Genomic DNA, 18,893 nt, shown 5'->3' on the forward strand with positions numbered 1-18,893 from the left:
AGCAACTGTATTAGTTGCTTATATCTTTCCCCAGCTCAATCAGCAGGAGTCTTTTCATCAGAACTGGCACTATTCATGCAAAAAATTGGAACTACTCCAGTTCAGCAGAGTTTACTTGCCATCTGATGGTTGGTGCTTCCAATGTTTGGGATTTGACAGAGCTCACTTTCTAAAGTCACACTTTTAGCACTTTGAAAGACCAACAGGTTCGTTTTGTGGTCTTTGCAATTTCATATGTCCATTTGTGGCAGAGTGCCTCTGATTTTCCCCTTTGAACCTGTGCAGGAATAGGCATTGAGCCTGGTCCAAATTAAATCCCATAGAGGGCAGGAAGAGCTGGTGAGTCCAGCTAGGATCATGAGCCCAGTCTCCTGACTCTCTCTGGAATGTTAGAGTGGAAACACACTGCAAAGGGAAGCAGTTTTGTTATGGTGGCTAGCTGCAGCACCCCATAGCTGACCACATTCACCCATCGGGCAGGTCCAGGCCTCCGTCACCGCTCCGCTGTCCCGGGGCCTTCTCCTTCGGCGCCGCAAAGGGCTGACCCAGCCACCGCCGTGCGGCCAGCCACATCTGTCGCTAGGCGTGCATGCACGGCTCCTCCCCCTCCTCAAAGGAGTCGTGCTGGAAGACCTTCCTGTGGAACCTGGATGCACAGGCCCCCGCTGGTCCTATTTAAGGCAGAAACAGGTCTAGCTCTGCTAAGGGCTGCTAGTTGATCCATGTCTTCCAACCTCTGTGTCTTCCAGCCTCCATGTCTTCCTGTTCCTGGTCCAAGTGTCGCCGCTCCTGCCCTGACTCTCCATCCCTTCGGCTTGCTCCTTTGGTACTTGACCCGGCTCATCCTTGGATTCTGCTTTCGCCTGCTGCATGCCCCGACCGTCTGCCTGTTTCCCGTTTCTGCTGATCGCCGCCTGCTATGACCTCTGGCCTATCCTCGGATTCTGCTCTTGCCGCCAGCCCTGACTTCCGGATTGTCTGACCTGCCTTCTCCTCACATCTTCAGACCAGCTCACAGGAGACCCAATCCTACATCCTGCTGGCCCCGATACCCAAGGGCTCAACCTGCGGGGAACGAGGGCTGGTAAAGGTGAAGGTCCAGTTGGATCTCCATCACCTACATCTGCCTACTGATATCGAGGGCCTATAGGGCGCCCCTATAGGCAGCACCAACCTTGCCTCGGCCAAGCGTCTACATCTCGACGCAACAGGTTGCTGAGGCCATGGACTCAGTGAACCTCTCTGGTATCCAGGCTATCCCAGGCCTGGCCTTGAAAATCCAACAGCAACAGCAATTCCTGGAGACGTTGGCAGCCTCGTTACAATGCCTGAATGCCTGCCTAGACACCTCATCTACTGCACCTACGCCCTCTGCGTCCCCGGCACCTGTGGCGTCCACTCTCCGGTTACCGGCTCCTCCTTGGTTTGCGGGCGACTCCAAGCAATGCCGTGGGTTCATCAATCAGTGCTTTATGCATTTCACGCTCCAGCCTGCACAGTTCCCTTCGGACACCATGAAGACCACCTTCATTCTCTCCCTCCTCGATGGCAAGGCCCTGGCTTGTGCATCCCCTCTATAGGAACGAGGGGACCCCCTTCTTCAGGATCTGCAACGTTTTGTTCAGGTCTTTAAGCAGACCTTCATGAACCAGATCGACGGGCTGCTACCGGCTTGGATATACTCCACCTCCGCCAGGGGGTGCGCCCCTTATCTGATTACACCATTGAATTCTGCACTATGGCCACCGAGCTAAACTGGCAGGAAGACAGCCCGAGGAGAATCTTTCCGGAGGGGCTTTCCTCCCGCATAAAGGACGAGCTGGCAGCCTGCGATCTCCCCGAATCTCTGGACGCACTCATTGACTTATCTGCCCGGATTGATCGGCGCCTTCAGCACGGGAAGTACGGGTGCCCCTCAGACCTGTCCCATTGGCGCCATCCTTCTCCAAAACCTCTGGTGGGGACTTTGCCGGCATCTGGGCCCACTCGACGAGGAGCCCATGCTGTTAGGAGAGACCTCTTTCTACCGAGGAGAGATAGCGCCATCGAACCCTGGGCCTGTGCCTATATTGCACTGGGAAGGGGCATTTCTTGGCCCGCTGCCTGGAAAGGCCGGGAAACTTCCAGGCCTAGAACCAGCCGGGGAGGTGGTTCTAGGTTTCACTAAGCCCGCTCCCCAACTCATGCTCCCAGTGGCTCTGCTCGTGGACGAGTATGAGTTTCCTACCCTGACCCTCCTGGACTCTGGCTCAGGGGGAAACTTTATTTTGAAGGATCTGTCCACCATCAAAACCTTCCCGTGAAGCACCCCTCTGGTGATCTCCTCTATCTCGGGCGATCCGCTCCCCAGGAGGATCACTGAGACTACTCTTCCCATTCACCTCCAAACTGGTATGCTGCATCACGAAGAGCTGACCTTTCATGTGATCGAAAGAGTGGTCCATCCTATTGTCCTTGGATTACCCTGGCTCCAGCAGCATGCCCCCGTCTTAGACTGGGAGACGCTCCAACTGACCAAATGGGGTCCCTGGTGTCACCAGGAATGTCTTTGTTCCATTGCACATTCCCCCTTGCTCCTTGCCATGACCTCCCTGGGCCTACCCCCACAGTGTACCACCTTCGCTGATGTCTTCTCCAAGGAGAGCACCGAGATCCTGCCGGAACACCAGGTGTTCGACTGCGCTATTGACCTGGTCCCTGGACAAGTATATTCAAGAGAATCTGGAGAGGGGGTTTATTCGCCCCTCAATGTCACCGGCAGGGGCCGGATTTTTCTTCATGGCCAAGAAAGATGGCTTCCTTTGGCCCTGTATCGACTACCAAAGGCTTAATGCCATAACCAGGAAGGATCGGTACCCTTTGCTCTTATCCCTGAGCTATTGGACCGCTTGCAGGGAGCTCGCATCTTCACTAAGTTGGACCTCCAGGGGCCATATAACCTGGTTTGGATCAAACCAGGGGACGAGTGGAAGACCGCTTTTAATACCCGTGACGGCCACTATGAATATCTTGTAATGCCCTTCGGGCTATGCAACGCCCTCGCAGTATTCTAAGCAATGATGAATGATATCTTTCGGGATCTATTCTATACCACTGTGGTGGTCTACCTTGATGATGTCCTCATCTTCTCGAAAGACCTCCAATCCCACCGCCATGACGTCCGACAGGTCCTCCAGCGCCTGTGTATCCACAAACTCTATGCAAAACTGGAGAAATGCATTTTTTAAAAACATTTTTTATTTATCAATCTTTTACACTTATTAACAAAGATACACTTTGCAATGTAACTTAAGAGACATTCTTAAGAAATCTCTAATTTATAAGCAGCTTAAAAAAAAAAGAATATCATTCTCTTATTTTTTTAATGGAAACTTGGAGAGAGAGAATTACAAAGAACAGAGGAGCTTCAATGAAACTTAATACATACACAATGCTGCTTGATACCCCATGACACATTATAATGATCCATTCTATAGATTGTTTTCATGATTTTGTACTCTAACATTCAAGAATTCCCGTAGTTGCTCTGGACTAAAAAAAATATAGGTGTTACCAGAAAGCTTAATTGCGCATCTACAAGGATATCATCATAGCTGGAAGCTTGCTCCTAAAGTTATTACTTCAGGATGCATTAATAGAAAAGCCTTACAGCGTAATTGAGTTGCTCTCGCCAGATCTGGGTAAATCTGTACCTGATCCCCAAAATAAAGAACATTTAAATTCTTGAAATAACATCTCATCACATAACTAAGGTCTTGCTCAGAAAAGAAAGAGACAAACAATATAGCTCTCTCCATAAACTCCACATTGGAATTTTCTAGGTATTCAGTTAAATTTGAAATAACCACCCTATTATTAACTAACGAAATCTGCATGTAGAGGCTCACATGAATGTCACATGAGTCGCCAAACCTAACAGATAGAGATTAGTGAGAAGGGGTTTGTAAGAGTGAGACTGATGGAGAGGGCTTGGGGAGAAAGACTGGGGTGGGGCTGGCAGGAGGGGGGAAGGAAACAATAATGAGGAAAAGAGGCTGGAGAGAGAGACTGGTGGGATGTGTACTGGGAAAAAGAGTAGCAAGGATGAGAGTTGATCATGAGGTTATGAGGTTTAAATAGTGGTAGGGTAGGGCCGTGCAGGAGTTGTGAGGGAGATTCTTGTGGAATGAGGCTGAGGGAGAGACTGGGGAGACAAACTTAGGGAAGTTGATAAAGAGGTTCTGGGGGAGATGGACTAATGGAGAGGGATTGGGGTGAGAGAGAGAGAGAGATACTAATGAGGCATGCTGGAAGGGAGCAAGACTGGTGTGGACAGGATAGAGGTCTGAAAAACCTTTTGTTGTTGAAAAGGGGTCTCCACACCTGAAAAGATTGGGAATCTCTGATCTATGGCATCAAAAGTACACTAGTCCTTTAAAAATTATTTTAACAGGTAAAATTTTATTCAGTGTTTTAAAATAGGGAAAGATGTTGATAACATTTTTGGGGATGATACCCAATAATAATGTAAAAAGACAATGTTCAAACTGGATTTTGTATTTATATATTACATTTATATTCTACAACATGAACAGGCACAATCAAAATTTAAATATATCAAAATTGCTTACATAAGAGATGATAGCTGTGCTCTCAATCAGGACTAAATTTGGGTCTAAGAGGTGCTGGATGCAAATAAAATGCACATATATCTGTGGGTAAGTGTTTGTGGGCATGTCTGTGGCCAGAGAGGAGAGCATTAATGAAGTATCTGGGGTAGTTTCTCTTTTCTCCTCTTATTTTTTCTGACTATCTGCTTTCCGGTTGTGATCAACTTTCCCCTCCCCTCATATAATTTCCTAAATATCTTCTTTTACAATAGCTGCTATTTAGATATTTTCAGATATTCATTGTCCAAAGACTTTTGTCAATTGGTCTCATAGTTTTTGAGTAAAAGCAATACAAATACCCATTATTTATAATATGTTTATTGTTATTTAGGAAGAAATGCCCAAGGTTTTATCTGAGGGAAATATATGGGAATAACTAAACTCCATGGTTCAGTAACTGCTTTATGATGTAGAGCCTAGTTGATATGTGGAAAACATTTTTGTAACATACTTCTCATGCTTCAATTACTTGCTTATCTCAAAATTCCTAGTATTTAAATGTGTCTCAGTGAATAATAGCATTTCAAACATAGAAAATGTAACTGAATCTCTAAAGCCATTACAATTTTCCTACAGAAGTATATGACTGAAAAGCAATTGAGAGTTCTCAAGAAAGTGGTGAAGCATCTTCAGAAGGGTATTGTATCCTTTTTGTGCATTACTTTCATCAAAATAGATGTTGAACAGTTTACATTTCAAAGGGGAAGCGTGTGTGAGAGGAGATGGAGTATCAGCATGTTGGAATGTCATTGTGCTGCTCTCAGAACTTAATACAGGCCTAGGGACACCCTACTGCTGTGGAAGAAAGACAAGAGAGAGGCATGTAAGAATGGGAAAGACTATGAAGGTTTGGAGGGAGCAGGGTTTGACCATGAAGATGGGGAGATGAGAAAGGGGCAGCTGCTTGCAGAGAGAAAGAGAAAAGAAGAGGAGTGAAAGTGGTAGATGCCCACGAGGCTGGGATTTTTTCGGCCCGAGGTAGCTGCTTATGCTGCCAAATTGAAACACTAGCCCTTGTTAAGTAGTGGCGTAGCCAATTGCTAAGCATTTGCTAAGCATTTGTTTTGCATTCTTTGAAGAAAGAATCTGACATGTGTTTTCTACTCATATTATCAGTCACTCACAGATTATGTCCCTTGGACCAAAAAGTGAACCTTAGGGATAAGGAAACACAGAACAGACGCTAGGGAGTACTTTTCCATTGGTGTATGTATCTTTGTGAGGATGAATAGAGTTTTGAGAATCATTCCTGAAGTTCTAGGTTTTGTTCTTGAAAGATAATACAAGGGATTGAACTAGCACAGACTGAAAGAAAAATGAGTGTTATGAGGAAAAACCCTTCAAAGACAGCAATTATGTTATTTTCATCATTTCTTGACTTCTTATTTATCTTAACTTCTAAATTATTATAAGCCTCTGAAAGATTTAAATCAAGTATTTCAAGTTCTAAATGAATGTGCAGGAAAAGTTAAGCACCATGAAGAATTTGTAGAACCTACGTGTGAAATTATTAAATTATGTGGGTAAGTAACTGCTTTCCTATCTCATGAGAAATGTTTTATATATGATTTTAATAACTGGTATTAAAGATTCATCTTGGTTCAATTAGGTAGAAAGATACGTATTGCTGTACTGAAAGGGATTGTTTAACCTCCAAGTCTAGTTTCTTATGCGCAATCAGGTAAAAATTTCAAATGGAACAAAAGAGCTTTTAATACCCTAGAGACAAATGCTGTAGTTAAATATGATTAATCTAAGTATTAAAAGAACTGCCACTTACTAATGCTGTAATCATCTGTATGTATGGAATCAAATGCAACTAAAAATATTTTCCTTTTGTAATGGCTTCTCCGGGCTCATTACCAGTAATACCCTGGGTTAACTCATTGTCATGGGTAGAACAGAGTAGTAGTTTTTGTGAGATGGGGGAGTAGGACAGACACAGCTAACCCAGGCTTCCTCAGAATAATAATAATGAGCACTGTCTACTTAGTGCGATATACGAGTATATGTGTGTATTTGCAAAATATAATAATTAAAGCAAATCAGTCACTTGTAATAATGACTGTCAGTACAAACAAGGAAAACAAGTTATACAAGTCCAATGAGCAGAGTAAATGTCTTCCCCATCTAATAAGGATATATATCTATACAAATAGCCTATCAATAAGCAGTCACTTTCCTATTGGAGTATCTGCCAGTGACTTTCCAAATGGTGACTCTGCAAGTGTTGCCTCATTGAGCAGATTGTAACAGTACTGGTGATTCTGGTGTTGTCGAGATGGGTGTGCAGATCTTGTCAGAGCTCACCTTTTGGCAGGAAACCGTCCGTCCTATTGTGGGTTAGGATCTTATATTCATGGCCAGCACAAGCACTGTATAGTTTTCTTTGTTTCCCAGTTCTCCTTGAAGTATTGCCAATCTAACTGATAAGAAAAACTACTGCATATCTCAGCACTACACTCTGAAATGGTGGTTTTCTTATGTCTTATTCATAATTCCTGTTTCACCATTTTGTACTTTAGTACTAGTGTGAACCCCTGGGCCGAGGTGAGAGGTCTCTCCGCTCACCGCCGGTAGGCGTGCCGTGGTCTCAGCAACATCAGACACAGCTGTGGAATAGAGTCTTTATTGATAGCAGAAAGTAAATTTCAGAGCAGGGGGTATTCCAAGTGATGGTGGTGTCACAGATGACGATCTGGTAGTGGTCCGCGGAGCGGTGTAACCCAGAAAGTCTTGCTATAATGGAGGGCAGTCGGACGTGCAGATCCAGCAGTGGCCCGCAAGCGGGGTACGCCGGGAATGAGTCTCAGAGATGGAATGAGAAGGCTTGTCCGAAGTGCAGCAATAGCCAATAAGCAGGGTATACCAGAGTAGTTCCTTCAGGGGAGAAGCGGTAGTGGCCCGAGGTACGGGGTATACCTCAGCGAATCCACAAATGAGGCTTTAGATAGCAGAAGTTCATAGAAATAGTTACTCACAGGAGGCAGTTCCAGAGAAGGTTCCAAGAAGAGGAACCGATAGTAGTTCAAGGCAGAGGGTCGTCCAAGGAGCGGATAACCAGAGACGTATAGGGCCCTTGAGGAGCGGGTACCCAGAGATTCTCACACCAATGAAGAAACTGGAATGGAAGTCCGAAGAGTGGAATTCAGCAGGAAGTCCTTGCTAACTCGTAGCAGTGAAGGGCCGATTAGTTTAAGTACTGGAGGTGGATGACGTCATTCAGGGGGGATGCCCGTCATGACGTGTACAAGAGTGGCCCATGTGCGTGCGTGCCTAAGTGATCCCTGGTCCAAGATAGTGATCGGCAGCGCCCATGCCGTCCTGGGAACGCCAGGCTGGTCGGCGTTGGCTGGCAGAGGCCGCCATTTGTCTAAGGAATGAAGATGCAGCAGAAAAAAAGGAGAGCATGAGAGGTCGCAGCCATCTGCGACCGGGAGTAAGATGTACATCATTTTTTCTCACATGTAGGAGGACAACTAGCCCTTCACATTCTCTATACCTAACATATTCTGCTGGACACCCAGAATAATAACAAAATCAGCATTATTATCATTAGTTTCATGTAAATAAAAGCAATCATTTAATAATTTGGATAGCAAGCAAAGACTACTGTAAAATCAGTATCAAGATAAATAAGAATGTGAGTGCCCCAAAAGCACATCTATATCCATAAAGCAGTAAATCCTATGACCAGTGTATATTATGTCTATAAACTAAATATGGGCTGATGGCAGGTGCTTTCCTGTCCTCAGCTACCCTTTAGCAAACATAGCTGCTAGTACTACTTTTCACAGAGCACCAAGGACAAGATTTTAATTCCCTAATTGCCAGCTTGTTTGCTTTCTCATCTAAGTGGTGTCCTTATTTTCTGACTAGGTAATGTCTTTATCTTGTATTTTGTATTTCTTTGTCTGTGACCTTGAAGTTTTCAGGCTGCTACTTATCAGACTAAGAGGAAGGGAGGGCTGAGACACAGTAAGTTTTTCAGTGCATAATGCTGCATCCTATAACTATGAATCAACATAACTGTATTTCTCTCTCATAAGGCAGTAAATTAACCCTTTCTGTGCTCCATCAAAATAACTTCCACAAAACTGTCCTTTACTGAGGGGTGATATGATAGAGGTCTACAAAATCATGAGAGGAGTTGAATAGGTAAACGTGAAACAATTATTTACTCTTTTGGATAATACAAGGACTAGGGGGCACTCCAAGAAGTTAGCAAGCTGCATTTTTAAAACATCGGAGAAAATTATTTTTCACTTAATGAACAATTAAGCTCTGGAATTCATCACTAGAGGATGTGGTTAAGGTAGCTAGGTTTAAAAAAGATTTGGATAAGTTCCTAGAGGAGAAGTCCACAAACTGCTATTAATCGATAGGAAATAGTCACTGCTTATTGCTGGCATTAGTAGCATGGGATCTATTTAATGTTTGGGTACTTAGATTGTGACTTAGATTGGCCACTGTTGACGAGAGGATACTGGGCTTATTGGACCCTTGGACTGACCCAGTACAGCATATTATATATTATTATGTATCACTAATACACTCATTTAACAAGGAACAATGGAAATTGAAATGGTGAGGGAAGGTGCCATTCAGTATAGTCCTTTCTATTGAGGGTGCTGGGATGGCCATCTCCCTCTGTGGGTTTTATAAGCAGCTCTCTCCCAAGAGCTCTGGGGGTAGTATAGTTTAGTTTGGAGGAATTCTGAAGAGTTTGTTTTCCTCTGTTGTTTTTTTGTCCTACCCAGAGGCTTAAGCTCCATCCTGCCTGTGGACTTGGGCTGGGGCAGGGATTCCAGTCTTACAGCCCACTCCTTAGGTGCAGGGCGGTTACTCTTGGGTTGTTTTTTGGGAGTTTTGAAGATTTTATTTATAATAAAACTGTGAGACCCCTGGATGTTTGCTTGGGGAGAAGTCTTGGGGAAATCTCACCTTTTGGGGGCCCTGGGTAGGAGAGACTTCCCCCCTGTGATCTTCCCAGGAAGCAGAGGAATGGTGGTGACCCACTACAGTGTCTTCAGGTGTTGTATCTATTTTCAGTAAAGTGAGACTTTTCATTGTCTGCCCAGGCGGAAGAGTTCACCCTCTTTCCTACCAGGAGCTAGAACACTGATATCTGCATGTTCCTGAGTGGATCTCTCCCATCATGTATTTGACTGAGAGAGAAAGAAATAAAGAAAGCCCACCCAACTGAATAAGACCAAATTGAGATCACCCATCCAGAGCCTTCACCCCTGGGGAGAGAGAGGATTGGGACAGTCTGTGCAGAGACTGTGATTATTTTCACCACTTTTTGGAAGGGATTTTTCCCACCTAACTAAGGGATACCCTGCCCACTGGGACTTCACTTAGCCAAGACCTGGAATGTGGATGTTCCCTTCCAGTAGTGATTTTGACCATGCACAAATAGAAGTGAAAGCTTGTAAGCAAGCGTAATTCTATGGTGCTGAGGACTTGGTTTATTATGCCATTAGTTCACTTGATTATCCATCAGTAAAGACTTTATTTTTGGACACTCAATCAGAGATCCCAGTGTATTTCTTTGACATGTACAGCACACACTAGCAAAGTACTCTGACCCTGGGAGAAAGTGACAATAAAAGAGAGAGCCCAAGAAGTTCCAGCTGCATAGAGACAGTAGCGGGTAGATTTTCCACTTTGCGCACCGAATTTCTAATATGCGCGTGCCGAAACACACACGGTAGAAAATCTGTGGGCCGTGCACACATACATGCCGGATTTTATAATCCACGTGAGTATGTGCGAGTGGCATGTGCAAGGGGGAGGACTTCTGCAATTTCCGCATGACGACACATTCCGGCCTTCCCCAGTTCCCTCTCAATCCGCTCCAATTAAGGAGTGGATTGGGAGGGGACTTCCTTACCCCCCTACCTAGCCTCTCTTCCCCTTCCCCTTCCCCTTCCCCTTCCCCTCTCCTCTCCTCCCCACCCCCGAAACCTTACCTTTTGGTTTGTTTCACAACTTACTTCAGCATGCTCCCCAGCCCACCCCTTCGAAGAGGCCACTTATTCACGTACCAGCGTCTACGTACATGGCCAGGCCTCTTCGAAAATTTGACCGGCACACACAAGGCCCGGCCAAGAGTGTAAACAATGGGATTTATGCAAGCGGACTGTTTAAAATCTACCCTTAAAAACTTCCAGTGGGGCCATAAACATAATCGACCATCCATAAGAACATAAGAACATCCAAAGATGGGATTACACTTTGTTTCAATAGTTTCTATACCTTATGGTTATGTTGTGCTGATGGTGGACCCTTGGCCCGAGGTGGGGTTGGCGCTACCCGCAGGGCAAGCCCTACGGTCCCTGCTGTCGGGTGACGGAGCAGGCTTGGAGACGGAGGCTGACTGGAGCTTCGCCAGTACCAGCCCACGTTTCCCTTAGATTGAGCCCTTGGGTGCCAGGGCTGGATGGACTTAGGCGGGCCTCCGTGAGACGACTCCCAGTTGATGTAGACAAGGGTACGCCAGAAATCAGCAGAGGTATAGGAAGGCCGAGGATGGAGCAGACGAGGCAGGGTTCCAAAGACCCAGACGCCAACAGAAACAAAGGCGAACAGGGGGCATCCAGTAAAGACAGGCCGAAGCCTGAGAGGCCAGGTCCGTAGGAGACAGGAGAGTCCAAGGCAAGCTGGAGTCAGGGCAGGCGGCAGGAAGGCACAGTACCAGAAGCAGAGCAGAGGTCAGAGCCAGGAGATGATAAGACATAGTCCAGACGAAGCGAAGGTCAATACCAGAGAATCAGTCCAAGTGTAGTCCAGGCGATGCAGGGATCAATACTAGAGAATCAGTCCAAGGGAACAAGTAGCAGACAAGGGAACACACAGGAACAGGAACTAGGAGCAACGACAGGAACAGGAACCAGGAATGAGCAATGAGTACACGAGCAATCGTGGAGACCTGTTGCCCCCCCTCCCCCAAGACCTCTCACTGGGCCCTGCCTTTTATACAGAGGCCCTGTGATGTCATCATCCGGGGCCGTGGGCTACTTTCCCACCGTGGCCCCTTTAAAAGAGCTCAAGTTGTGCTTGCATGCGCCTAAGCCAGAGCCCAGAGGAAGTAGGGCGGCGGTGTCACTCCGCGGCCCACGCCGGGAGGCCCGCCAGGTGCCAGGAGGAACCGCGCATTACTCAGAAGTGGAAGAGGTGGCTGCAGGCGCTCAGGGACGGATGTGGCTGCCTACTGCCGCAAGCGAAGGTGAACCGGAGCTGGCAGCTGAGCTCCCAGGGTGAGTAGGCCCGGGCATGGGCCTAGCATGGCCGGGTTACGTAACAGGATATAGTAATGACCTACATTGGGCAATATATATACAGTATCAAACTTTGTTTCTAGTGAAAATATTCTAGTATGTTCAGTGGAAAAATATGGGGACAAAACTGGAACAGTTTTCACAATGGAACACGTTATTGTTTAATTTCATTACAAGTTTATTAGGAACACAGTGACAGAGAAATATTGATGTTCCAGATGTTCCTAATGTTCCTGGTCTCCTTCGTTGATGTCCATCGTCCTGTTCTTCATTGGAGCTCCTTCGTTGTCTCTTCGGTGTCCTGATGTTCCATGTCCTGACGTTCCTGATGTTCCAGTCCTGGTCCTGATGTCCTCATCTTCGGCTCTTTGTCTTGCTTCCAGGTTTCCTGCTTGTCCACCTTTCCCGACGTGCTACCGTCGTGGTCCATGACCAGCCCATGGGGGGCTGTGTAGGGCGCTTCGTGGCACAAGGCCTGTATTCATGTCTGCAGCATAAATCTCCGGAAGGCCCTAGTTTTTAATGTCGAGGTCTGTTCCTCAATTCGAGTTCTGAGTCTTGAATCCTGAGTCTTGAATCCTGTTCCCGGTCTTTGGAGTACCTTGTTCCTGCTTCCGTCCATGCCTTAGACTCAAGCCAGAACCTGCTCTGCTTCAGCGGGGTCCGCGACCAGCCACGGGTGACTGTGTAGGGCGCGCCTCGGTGCAAGCCTCTCCTGAATCTTCAACATGTTTCTGGTTCCAAGTCTTCACTTTCTCACCTGGAGTCTGCTTCGCTTTTGCCGTGGTCCGCAACCAGCCATGGGCAGCTGTGTAGGGCGTGCTGCAGTGCAGTACTCACCCTGTACTAGTGCCTGAATCCTGAATCCCTGCCTGAGTCTTCCAAGTATCTTGGATCCTAGTCCGAGTCTTTCAAATTCCACGAAACCTTGTCCGAGTCTTCCAAATATCCTGAAACCTTGTCCAAGTCTTCCAAGTTCCTCGAATCCTTGTCTGAGTCTTCCAAGTTTCCTGAGTTCCATGTCTCGCTTTGTTCCTGCCCTCAGCCTCCATCTGGCCTCACTCACTCATCGTTCCCTAGCAGCAGGTCCGGAAGGGTTACCGAGTGGCGGGAGAGGTACTCTTGAGACCAGCATTGCATTGCTGGTTCTCACCGGTGCGTGCAGTTCCAGTGTAGGTCTGAGCCTGCCTAGTTCCAGTTCCTCGATGTTCCAAGTCTTGATCCTGGTCCAGCCTTGTTCCAGCTCCAGGCCATGCCTGAACACTCTCACCCACCAGAGTGTGTGTCTTGGGGCTCCTTCCTGAGCCGCGCCATGGCCCAAGGGCTCACAATCTCTCGGGCAAACGACTGCACCTCCGTTCTCACAACACAAATGTAACAACCTTAACCCTAATCCATGTGCCAAGCTGAATTTAAGATGTCAGCAGACAAAATATCTGAATGTTACTTTGAGCAGATACAAAAAAAAAAGTATTTAGTTGCTCCAAGTCAAAAAAATAAGTAGTCTGAAACCCGATAAGATAAAAAATGTTTACCTGGAAATTTCAAAGAAAATGTTGCACTAATGTCAAGGACCTGCTGTCATAACATCAAAATCTTCTTTCCATGGGTCTGAGTAAATTTAGAAATATCAGGAAACATTTGTATGGATAATCCAAAAAACCATTTCTCTTAATTGAAAGAAGGTTCTCCTTTGACAAGTAGGCATAAATTGACCATAGTGCATGGGTGATGTCATTCAATGGCACTGACATTAACTCAACTCTCATAGCTCAGTAAAACTTTACTGATCATGCGTGGGAATTCACGTAAGCACGCTGCAACTTGAACCCTTCTGAGTTTCTCCATCCGAGCTACTGTGCAGACTTGTCCCAGTCTCCGTCTCCAATTTTTTCAGCTTTCGACCTGTCTTGTTACTGCCTCATTGCTTTCTGTTTTCTTGCCGCTCCCTCGACAGCCCCCCAAACAGAACTATTTAGTACTAAAAAAACTTAATAAAGTTGAGCCTGTGCTCAGCAGCTTCAAGCCTTATATCTGTGTGCACCAGATGTCCATTTCGGATACACACACCACCTGCTATCAATCGGGCCGATACAGTAAAAGTCGCAGGAGAGCCGGTGAGTGCCCGCTCTCCCAACGCGCGCACAGGCCAGTGTCCTGGGTGTGCGATTCAGTATCAGCCCATATGCAAATGAGGGCCCGCAGTAAAAGGAGGCGCTAGGGACACTAGCGCATCCCTAGCGCCTCCTTTTTGACAGATGCGGCGGCTGTCCGCGGGTTTGACAGCCGGCGCTCAATTTTACCGGCTTTGGTTCTCGAACCCGCTGACAGCCATGGGTTCGGAAAACGGATGCCGGCAAAATTGAGCGTCCGTCTTCCAACCTGTGGGCCGCGGGCAGATTTTTAATTTTTTTTTTTTTTTGGGACCTTCGACTTAATATCGCTATGATATTAAGTCAGAGGTTGTACAGAAAAGCACTTTTTTTCTGCTTTTCTGTACACTTTCCTGGTGCTGGCCGAAATTATAATGTGTGGCTTCGCTGCACATTTTACTTTCTGTATCACGCGGGAATGACTAATCGGTCCATCAACATGCATTTGCATGTTGCGGGCGCTATTAATTTCGGGGGGTTGGCCGTGCGTTTTCCACGCGCTATTATCCCTTACTGTATAAGGGGTAAAAATAGCATGTCGAAAATGTGCGGCGAAACGGGAGCTAACAGTGCGCTCAGTCTGAGCGCACTTTACTGCATTGGCCCGAATGTCTGAGTCTGGACCATGACTCCTCCAACTGCTACAGCTATGGAGGGATGTCCCCCAGGTGTAGCGGCATAGTGCATGGAAGATGGCGACCCTAAGGAGGCTGTAGGCAGGTAGGAGCCCAAGCCTTGGTGCACGGCTGAACAGCAGAGCTGCTGCACATGTAAAAGTGAGGCATCATCAGGCTCTCAATGCAGGGACTCGAGGTGAGAGTCCTCCCCATCTCAATCTTGTGTGCAAGGGAGTAAATAGACCCCTAAGTGCTCAAAGGAGTAACCATTCAATACAATTATATACATTTATCTGAGTATTTCAGCATAATCAACTAATATAAAGTGCTGTTTCAAAGTAGTTGATTTTATGTCTGCAAAGGTCAAGGAGATATTTGGCACCGTCACCACAAGGCTCTGCCAAAGCGGGTTACTTCCTTGATGCTAAGGCAGGAGCTAACCTCATTGGAAAAGATCCCTTTGTCCTTTTTGATAAAAAGATTCCCATGTTGCCAAGTCACTTGTTTTATGTGGAACCAGGAGCATATTTGTCCTTATACTCAGACACAGTTGTCCCATTGCTGTGGGTGCTGGAGTTGTATCTGCAGTGGGCTGCAAAGCAGCTATTGCTGCTGCTGGAACTGGACCCAGAGTAGGCTAGGAAGTGGCTGCTGCTAGTGCTGGGGCTGGATCTGGAGCAAGATGTGAAACAGCTGCTGATGATGCTGGTACAGAATCCAGAGAAGGCTGTGAAACAGCTGCTGGCTGGAATGAAGGCTTTAGCACAGAGCTTGAAACGGCTTTTGCTGGCTGAAATGAAGGCTGCAGAATGGAAATGCTGCCAGAGGCATACTTGGCCTCCCTTAATGAGGACAGGTGTAATTTCTGGAACATTAACTTAAGGACCCCTACAGAAGCAGATTCCTCTATGGCAGAAAATAGCACAGGGTCTGGCTTGGAATCTGGAAGCGGATTCAGTTTGGCAGATAGACAGAGTACCAACTGGAATCAAGAGTGAAATCCAACTTGGCAAGATTAGAAACAAGGTCTAGCATGATATTAAAATACTGGTTTCTTGAGAGCTAGAGTAGTCTTAACCAGAGAAGAGACAGGCACAAGAGCTGAAAAAACAGCAGAGCCTGCCTTTTCTGGTGCTAGGGCTCAAGACATTAAAGGAGGTTTGGGAACAGCTAACTGAACTAACAGCTAACTAACAAAGCTAGAAGCAAATGATGGGTTCATAGGCACTAAGTTGCCTGGATTCTCTGGAGATGACTGAGAGGCACTGCTGGCTGGAGCGGATCCTCTGGAGCAAGACTGGAGACAGCAGTTGCTGCTGGCTGGACCAGATTCTCTGAAGCTGGATTCAGTTTGGCAGGTAGGAAGACTGGGTCCAGCCTGGGATCCTTCTTGGCAGAATCAAAAACAAGGTTAAACATATATCAAAGACAGGTACTGAATCAGGAACTGAGTTTAGCCCAGAGTCTAGAGCAGGAACACAAACATGCTTAGCTAGCATAGCTCTAACACAGGCTATACCAGGGACAATGGTACCCATATTGTTAAAAAGGATCTGCATGTCTTGTATAAATTACAATATTTGTTTCTATGGACCCTGCTATATCAGAGGTATCCTGCATTGATATTTCAGTTCAGGCTAACACAGTGATGGCCAACCTTTTGCGCTCAGTGTGTCAAAAGTCATAAAAAAAACCGAGCATAACTCGGGTGGTGTGTCACTTCTAGAAAAATCCATAATTTTGTGATATTTGTAGCTCTAATATTAATAACAAAAAGTTATAATTTTAATATATGTTCTGTATTTATTAATAAAGCAAAAACAAATAATTCTTTACCTTACCTGCTTAGTGACTTTTTTGTTGCTGAATTTCATTGGCTAAATCTTCAATTAAAACACTCTCTCCCCCTCCACCACCCCCCACAAACTCTTACTCCCCTGGATTTTCTCATACACACTTATGCTCTCACACTCACTGGCTCACACACACACACTGAACCCCAGGCAGGCTCCCATTCATTTTCACCCCACTCCCGCTCCATCCTCCAGGCAGGCACCAATTCATTCTCTCTCTCTCACACACACACACACACACACACACACACACACACCCATGCAGAGTCCCATTCATTCACATGCACACACTAAAGGCAGACCCCCCTCTCTTTTGCCAGCAACCTCAGAACCTCTCTAATTCCTCTGCTGCCACATGGCTATTGGGGAGATGCCGATTGCTGCTACTGACACTGAAGCCCATTCTGCTGCCTCCTCTGTGCAGGCCCCGTGGGCTTCCATTTTCTCCATGCTGATCTCGTACATTGTGAGATCCGTATAGAGAAAGTGCTATTCTTGCACATTCCCAAAGATTACATGTGCCAATTACTAAAAAGTAATTTATTTTGTTTTTTACCTTTGCTGTCTGATCTTCATTTTCTAATTGGTTGGTCACAGGCTTTTTTTTCCCACCTTCCCTTTCTTATTTTTTTGCCAATTCCTTTTATATTGTCTTTTTTTCTGTTTCTTTTCTCTCCATCTTCTTCCCTCAAACACACAGGTTCTCATTCTCACATGCATTTCTCTCTCTCTCACACACACACAGGCTCTCACTGTCACATGCTGTGTCTCATACAATCATTCATACACACAGTCTCTCACTGGCACACGCTGTCTGACTCTCACACACCCAGGCTCTCTCTCACTCCCACATGCTGTCTTGCTCAAGCACAGGCTCTCACTCCCACATGCTCTCTTGCTCAAGCACATGCCGTCTCTGCAAACATTCAGGTCCTCACTCTCACGATTTCTCAACTCATCTCATACACGCACACACACACACACACACCCTCTACAGACCCTCAGCCTCTCTCTCACCTCTGGGCCTCCTCTTCGCGGGTCGTCGCAGGATGGGCTCTGTGGCAGCCCTGCTACCAGGCCTCTTCCTCTTTTCGGGCCGCTGCGACTTGGGATTCGCGGCTGCCTGTAAACGCAAGCGCTGCTCCTCTTCTGCACGTGCCGATGCTTCACCTCCTTCCAGCCCACGTGGCTCCGGCAACGTTTACTTCCGGGGCCGCACAGGCAGGAAGGAGGAGGAGCATCAGCGCGTTTAAACGTGATCTTTTTCTTCGGGCCGCGGCCCTGCCTATCTGCCTGTCGCTGCGCCCGGGGGGGGGGGGGGGGGGGGCATTGGAGGGGAGGGATACTAAAAAACTAGTTTTAAAGGGTCGGCGCAGCCGATTAAAAAAAACAAAAGGCTCGGCACAGCCGATTAAAAAAAAAATTCCCTATAGTCCATGAAACGCTGCGCGTGTCAGCAAAAAGTCTCAGCGTGTCACCTCTAACACGCGTGTCATAGGTTAGCCATCACTGGGCTAACAGATCATGCAAAGCATGTACTTGGATTATTTGGAGCTGGGGCCTGTGCTGCTAGCTTCAATGTACAGCAAGTAAAACACTTTGCAGCAAATTTCAAGTTTTTTTTTACCAGATACCTGTTACAGGTACAACATGTTTGTTCCAGTTTAAACCCTGGGTAATAGGCTTTGAAGAATCAGGAATAAAACTTAAACATGGCACATACCTCTCTTGAGACATTACAGGCTGAGAAAAAATTGAGCCTGGCTTGAAAGTGTTCATGTTGCTGCTCCTGAAGGTTCAGTAGGCTCAACGTGTTGTCATGGCAACAGCCTGTGTTCGCTAATCCCCAGCACAGGAGTAGGCAGAACTCGGGAACAGCAGGCTCGAACAGGAATAGGATTGGCTTGGCACCAAGGATATTCTGCCTGTACTGGCTACCTCACACTCAGGCTGAGCCTTCAGGTTCTGGTGGCCGGCAGGATTTAAGGAGCACACATAAGGTTGACCATACTCTGGACTTAATATTTGTGATTAGCTTGATCTTTTCATATGATGTTCCCAGCTTGAATGCCAACACAGTTAATTAATTAATTTATTTATTTAGCACTTTTATATACCGATTTTCCAGTAACAGAATTACTAATCAAGTCGGTTTACATTCTAAACAATAACCATGACAAGAGGATGTCTTACAATAAACAGGTAGATAGAACTTGGATAAAAATAAATGGGGTTAACAACATAAAGTAAAGGTTATGGGGCCTAATGTAGGCTGGAGTTAAGAACGGGTGTTGGGCATAAGGCTAGTTTTTTAATATTGCTCTCTGGGGGTTACCAA

At 46.4% G+C, this 18,893-nt stretch overlaps 1 protein-coding gene across 2 annotated transcripts in view; it reads left to right on the plus strand.

Moving 5' to 3' along the window:
- The window catches only part of LOC115084217 (GTP-binding protein 10-like), a 665,348-nt gene that overhangs the window by 22,721 nt on the left and 623,734 nt on the right, over window positions 1-18,893 (plus strand). For both annotated transcript variants that reach the window (XM_029588786.1, XM_029588784.1), the window contains exons 3-4: window positions 5,226-5,291; window positions 6,063-6,172. In XM_029588786.1, the coding sequence (XP_029444646.1) occupies window positions 5,226-5,291; window positions 6,063-6,172 (176 nt within the window). The remainder of the gene's footprint in view (window positions 1-5,225; window positions 5,292-6,062; window positions 6,173-18,893) is intronic.

This window comes from Rhinatrema bivittatum, chromosome 2 (genome assembly GCF_901001135.1).
Source record: "Rhinatrema bivittatum chromosome 2, aRhiBiv1.1, whole genome shotgun sequence".
Lineage (NCBI taxonomy): Eukaryota > Metazoa > Chordata > Amphibia > Gymnophiona > Rhinatrematidae > Rhinatrema > Rhinatrema bivittatum.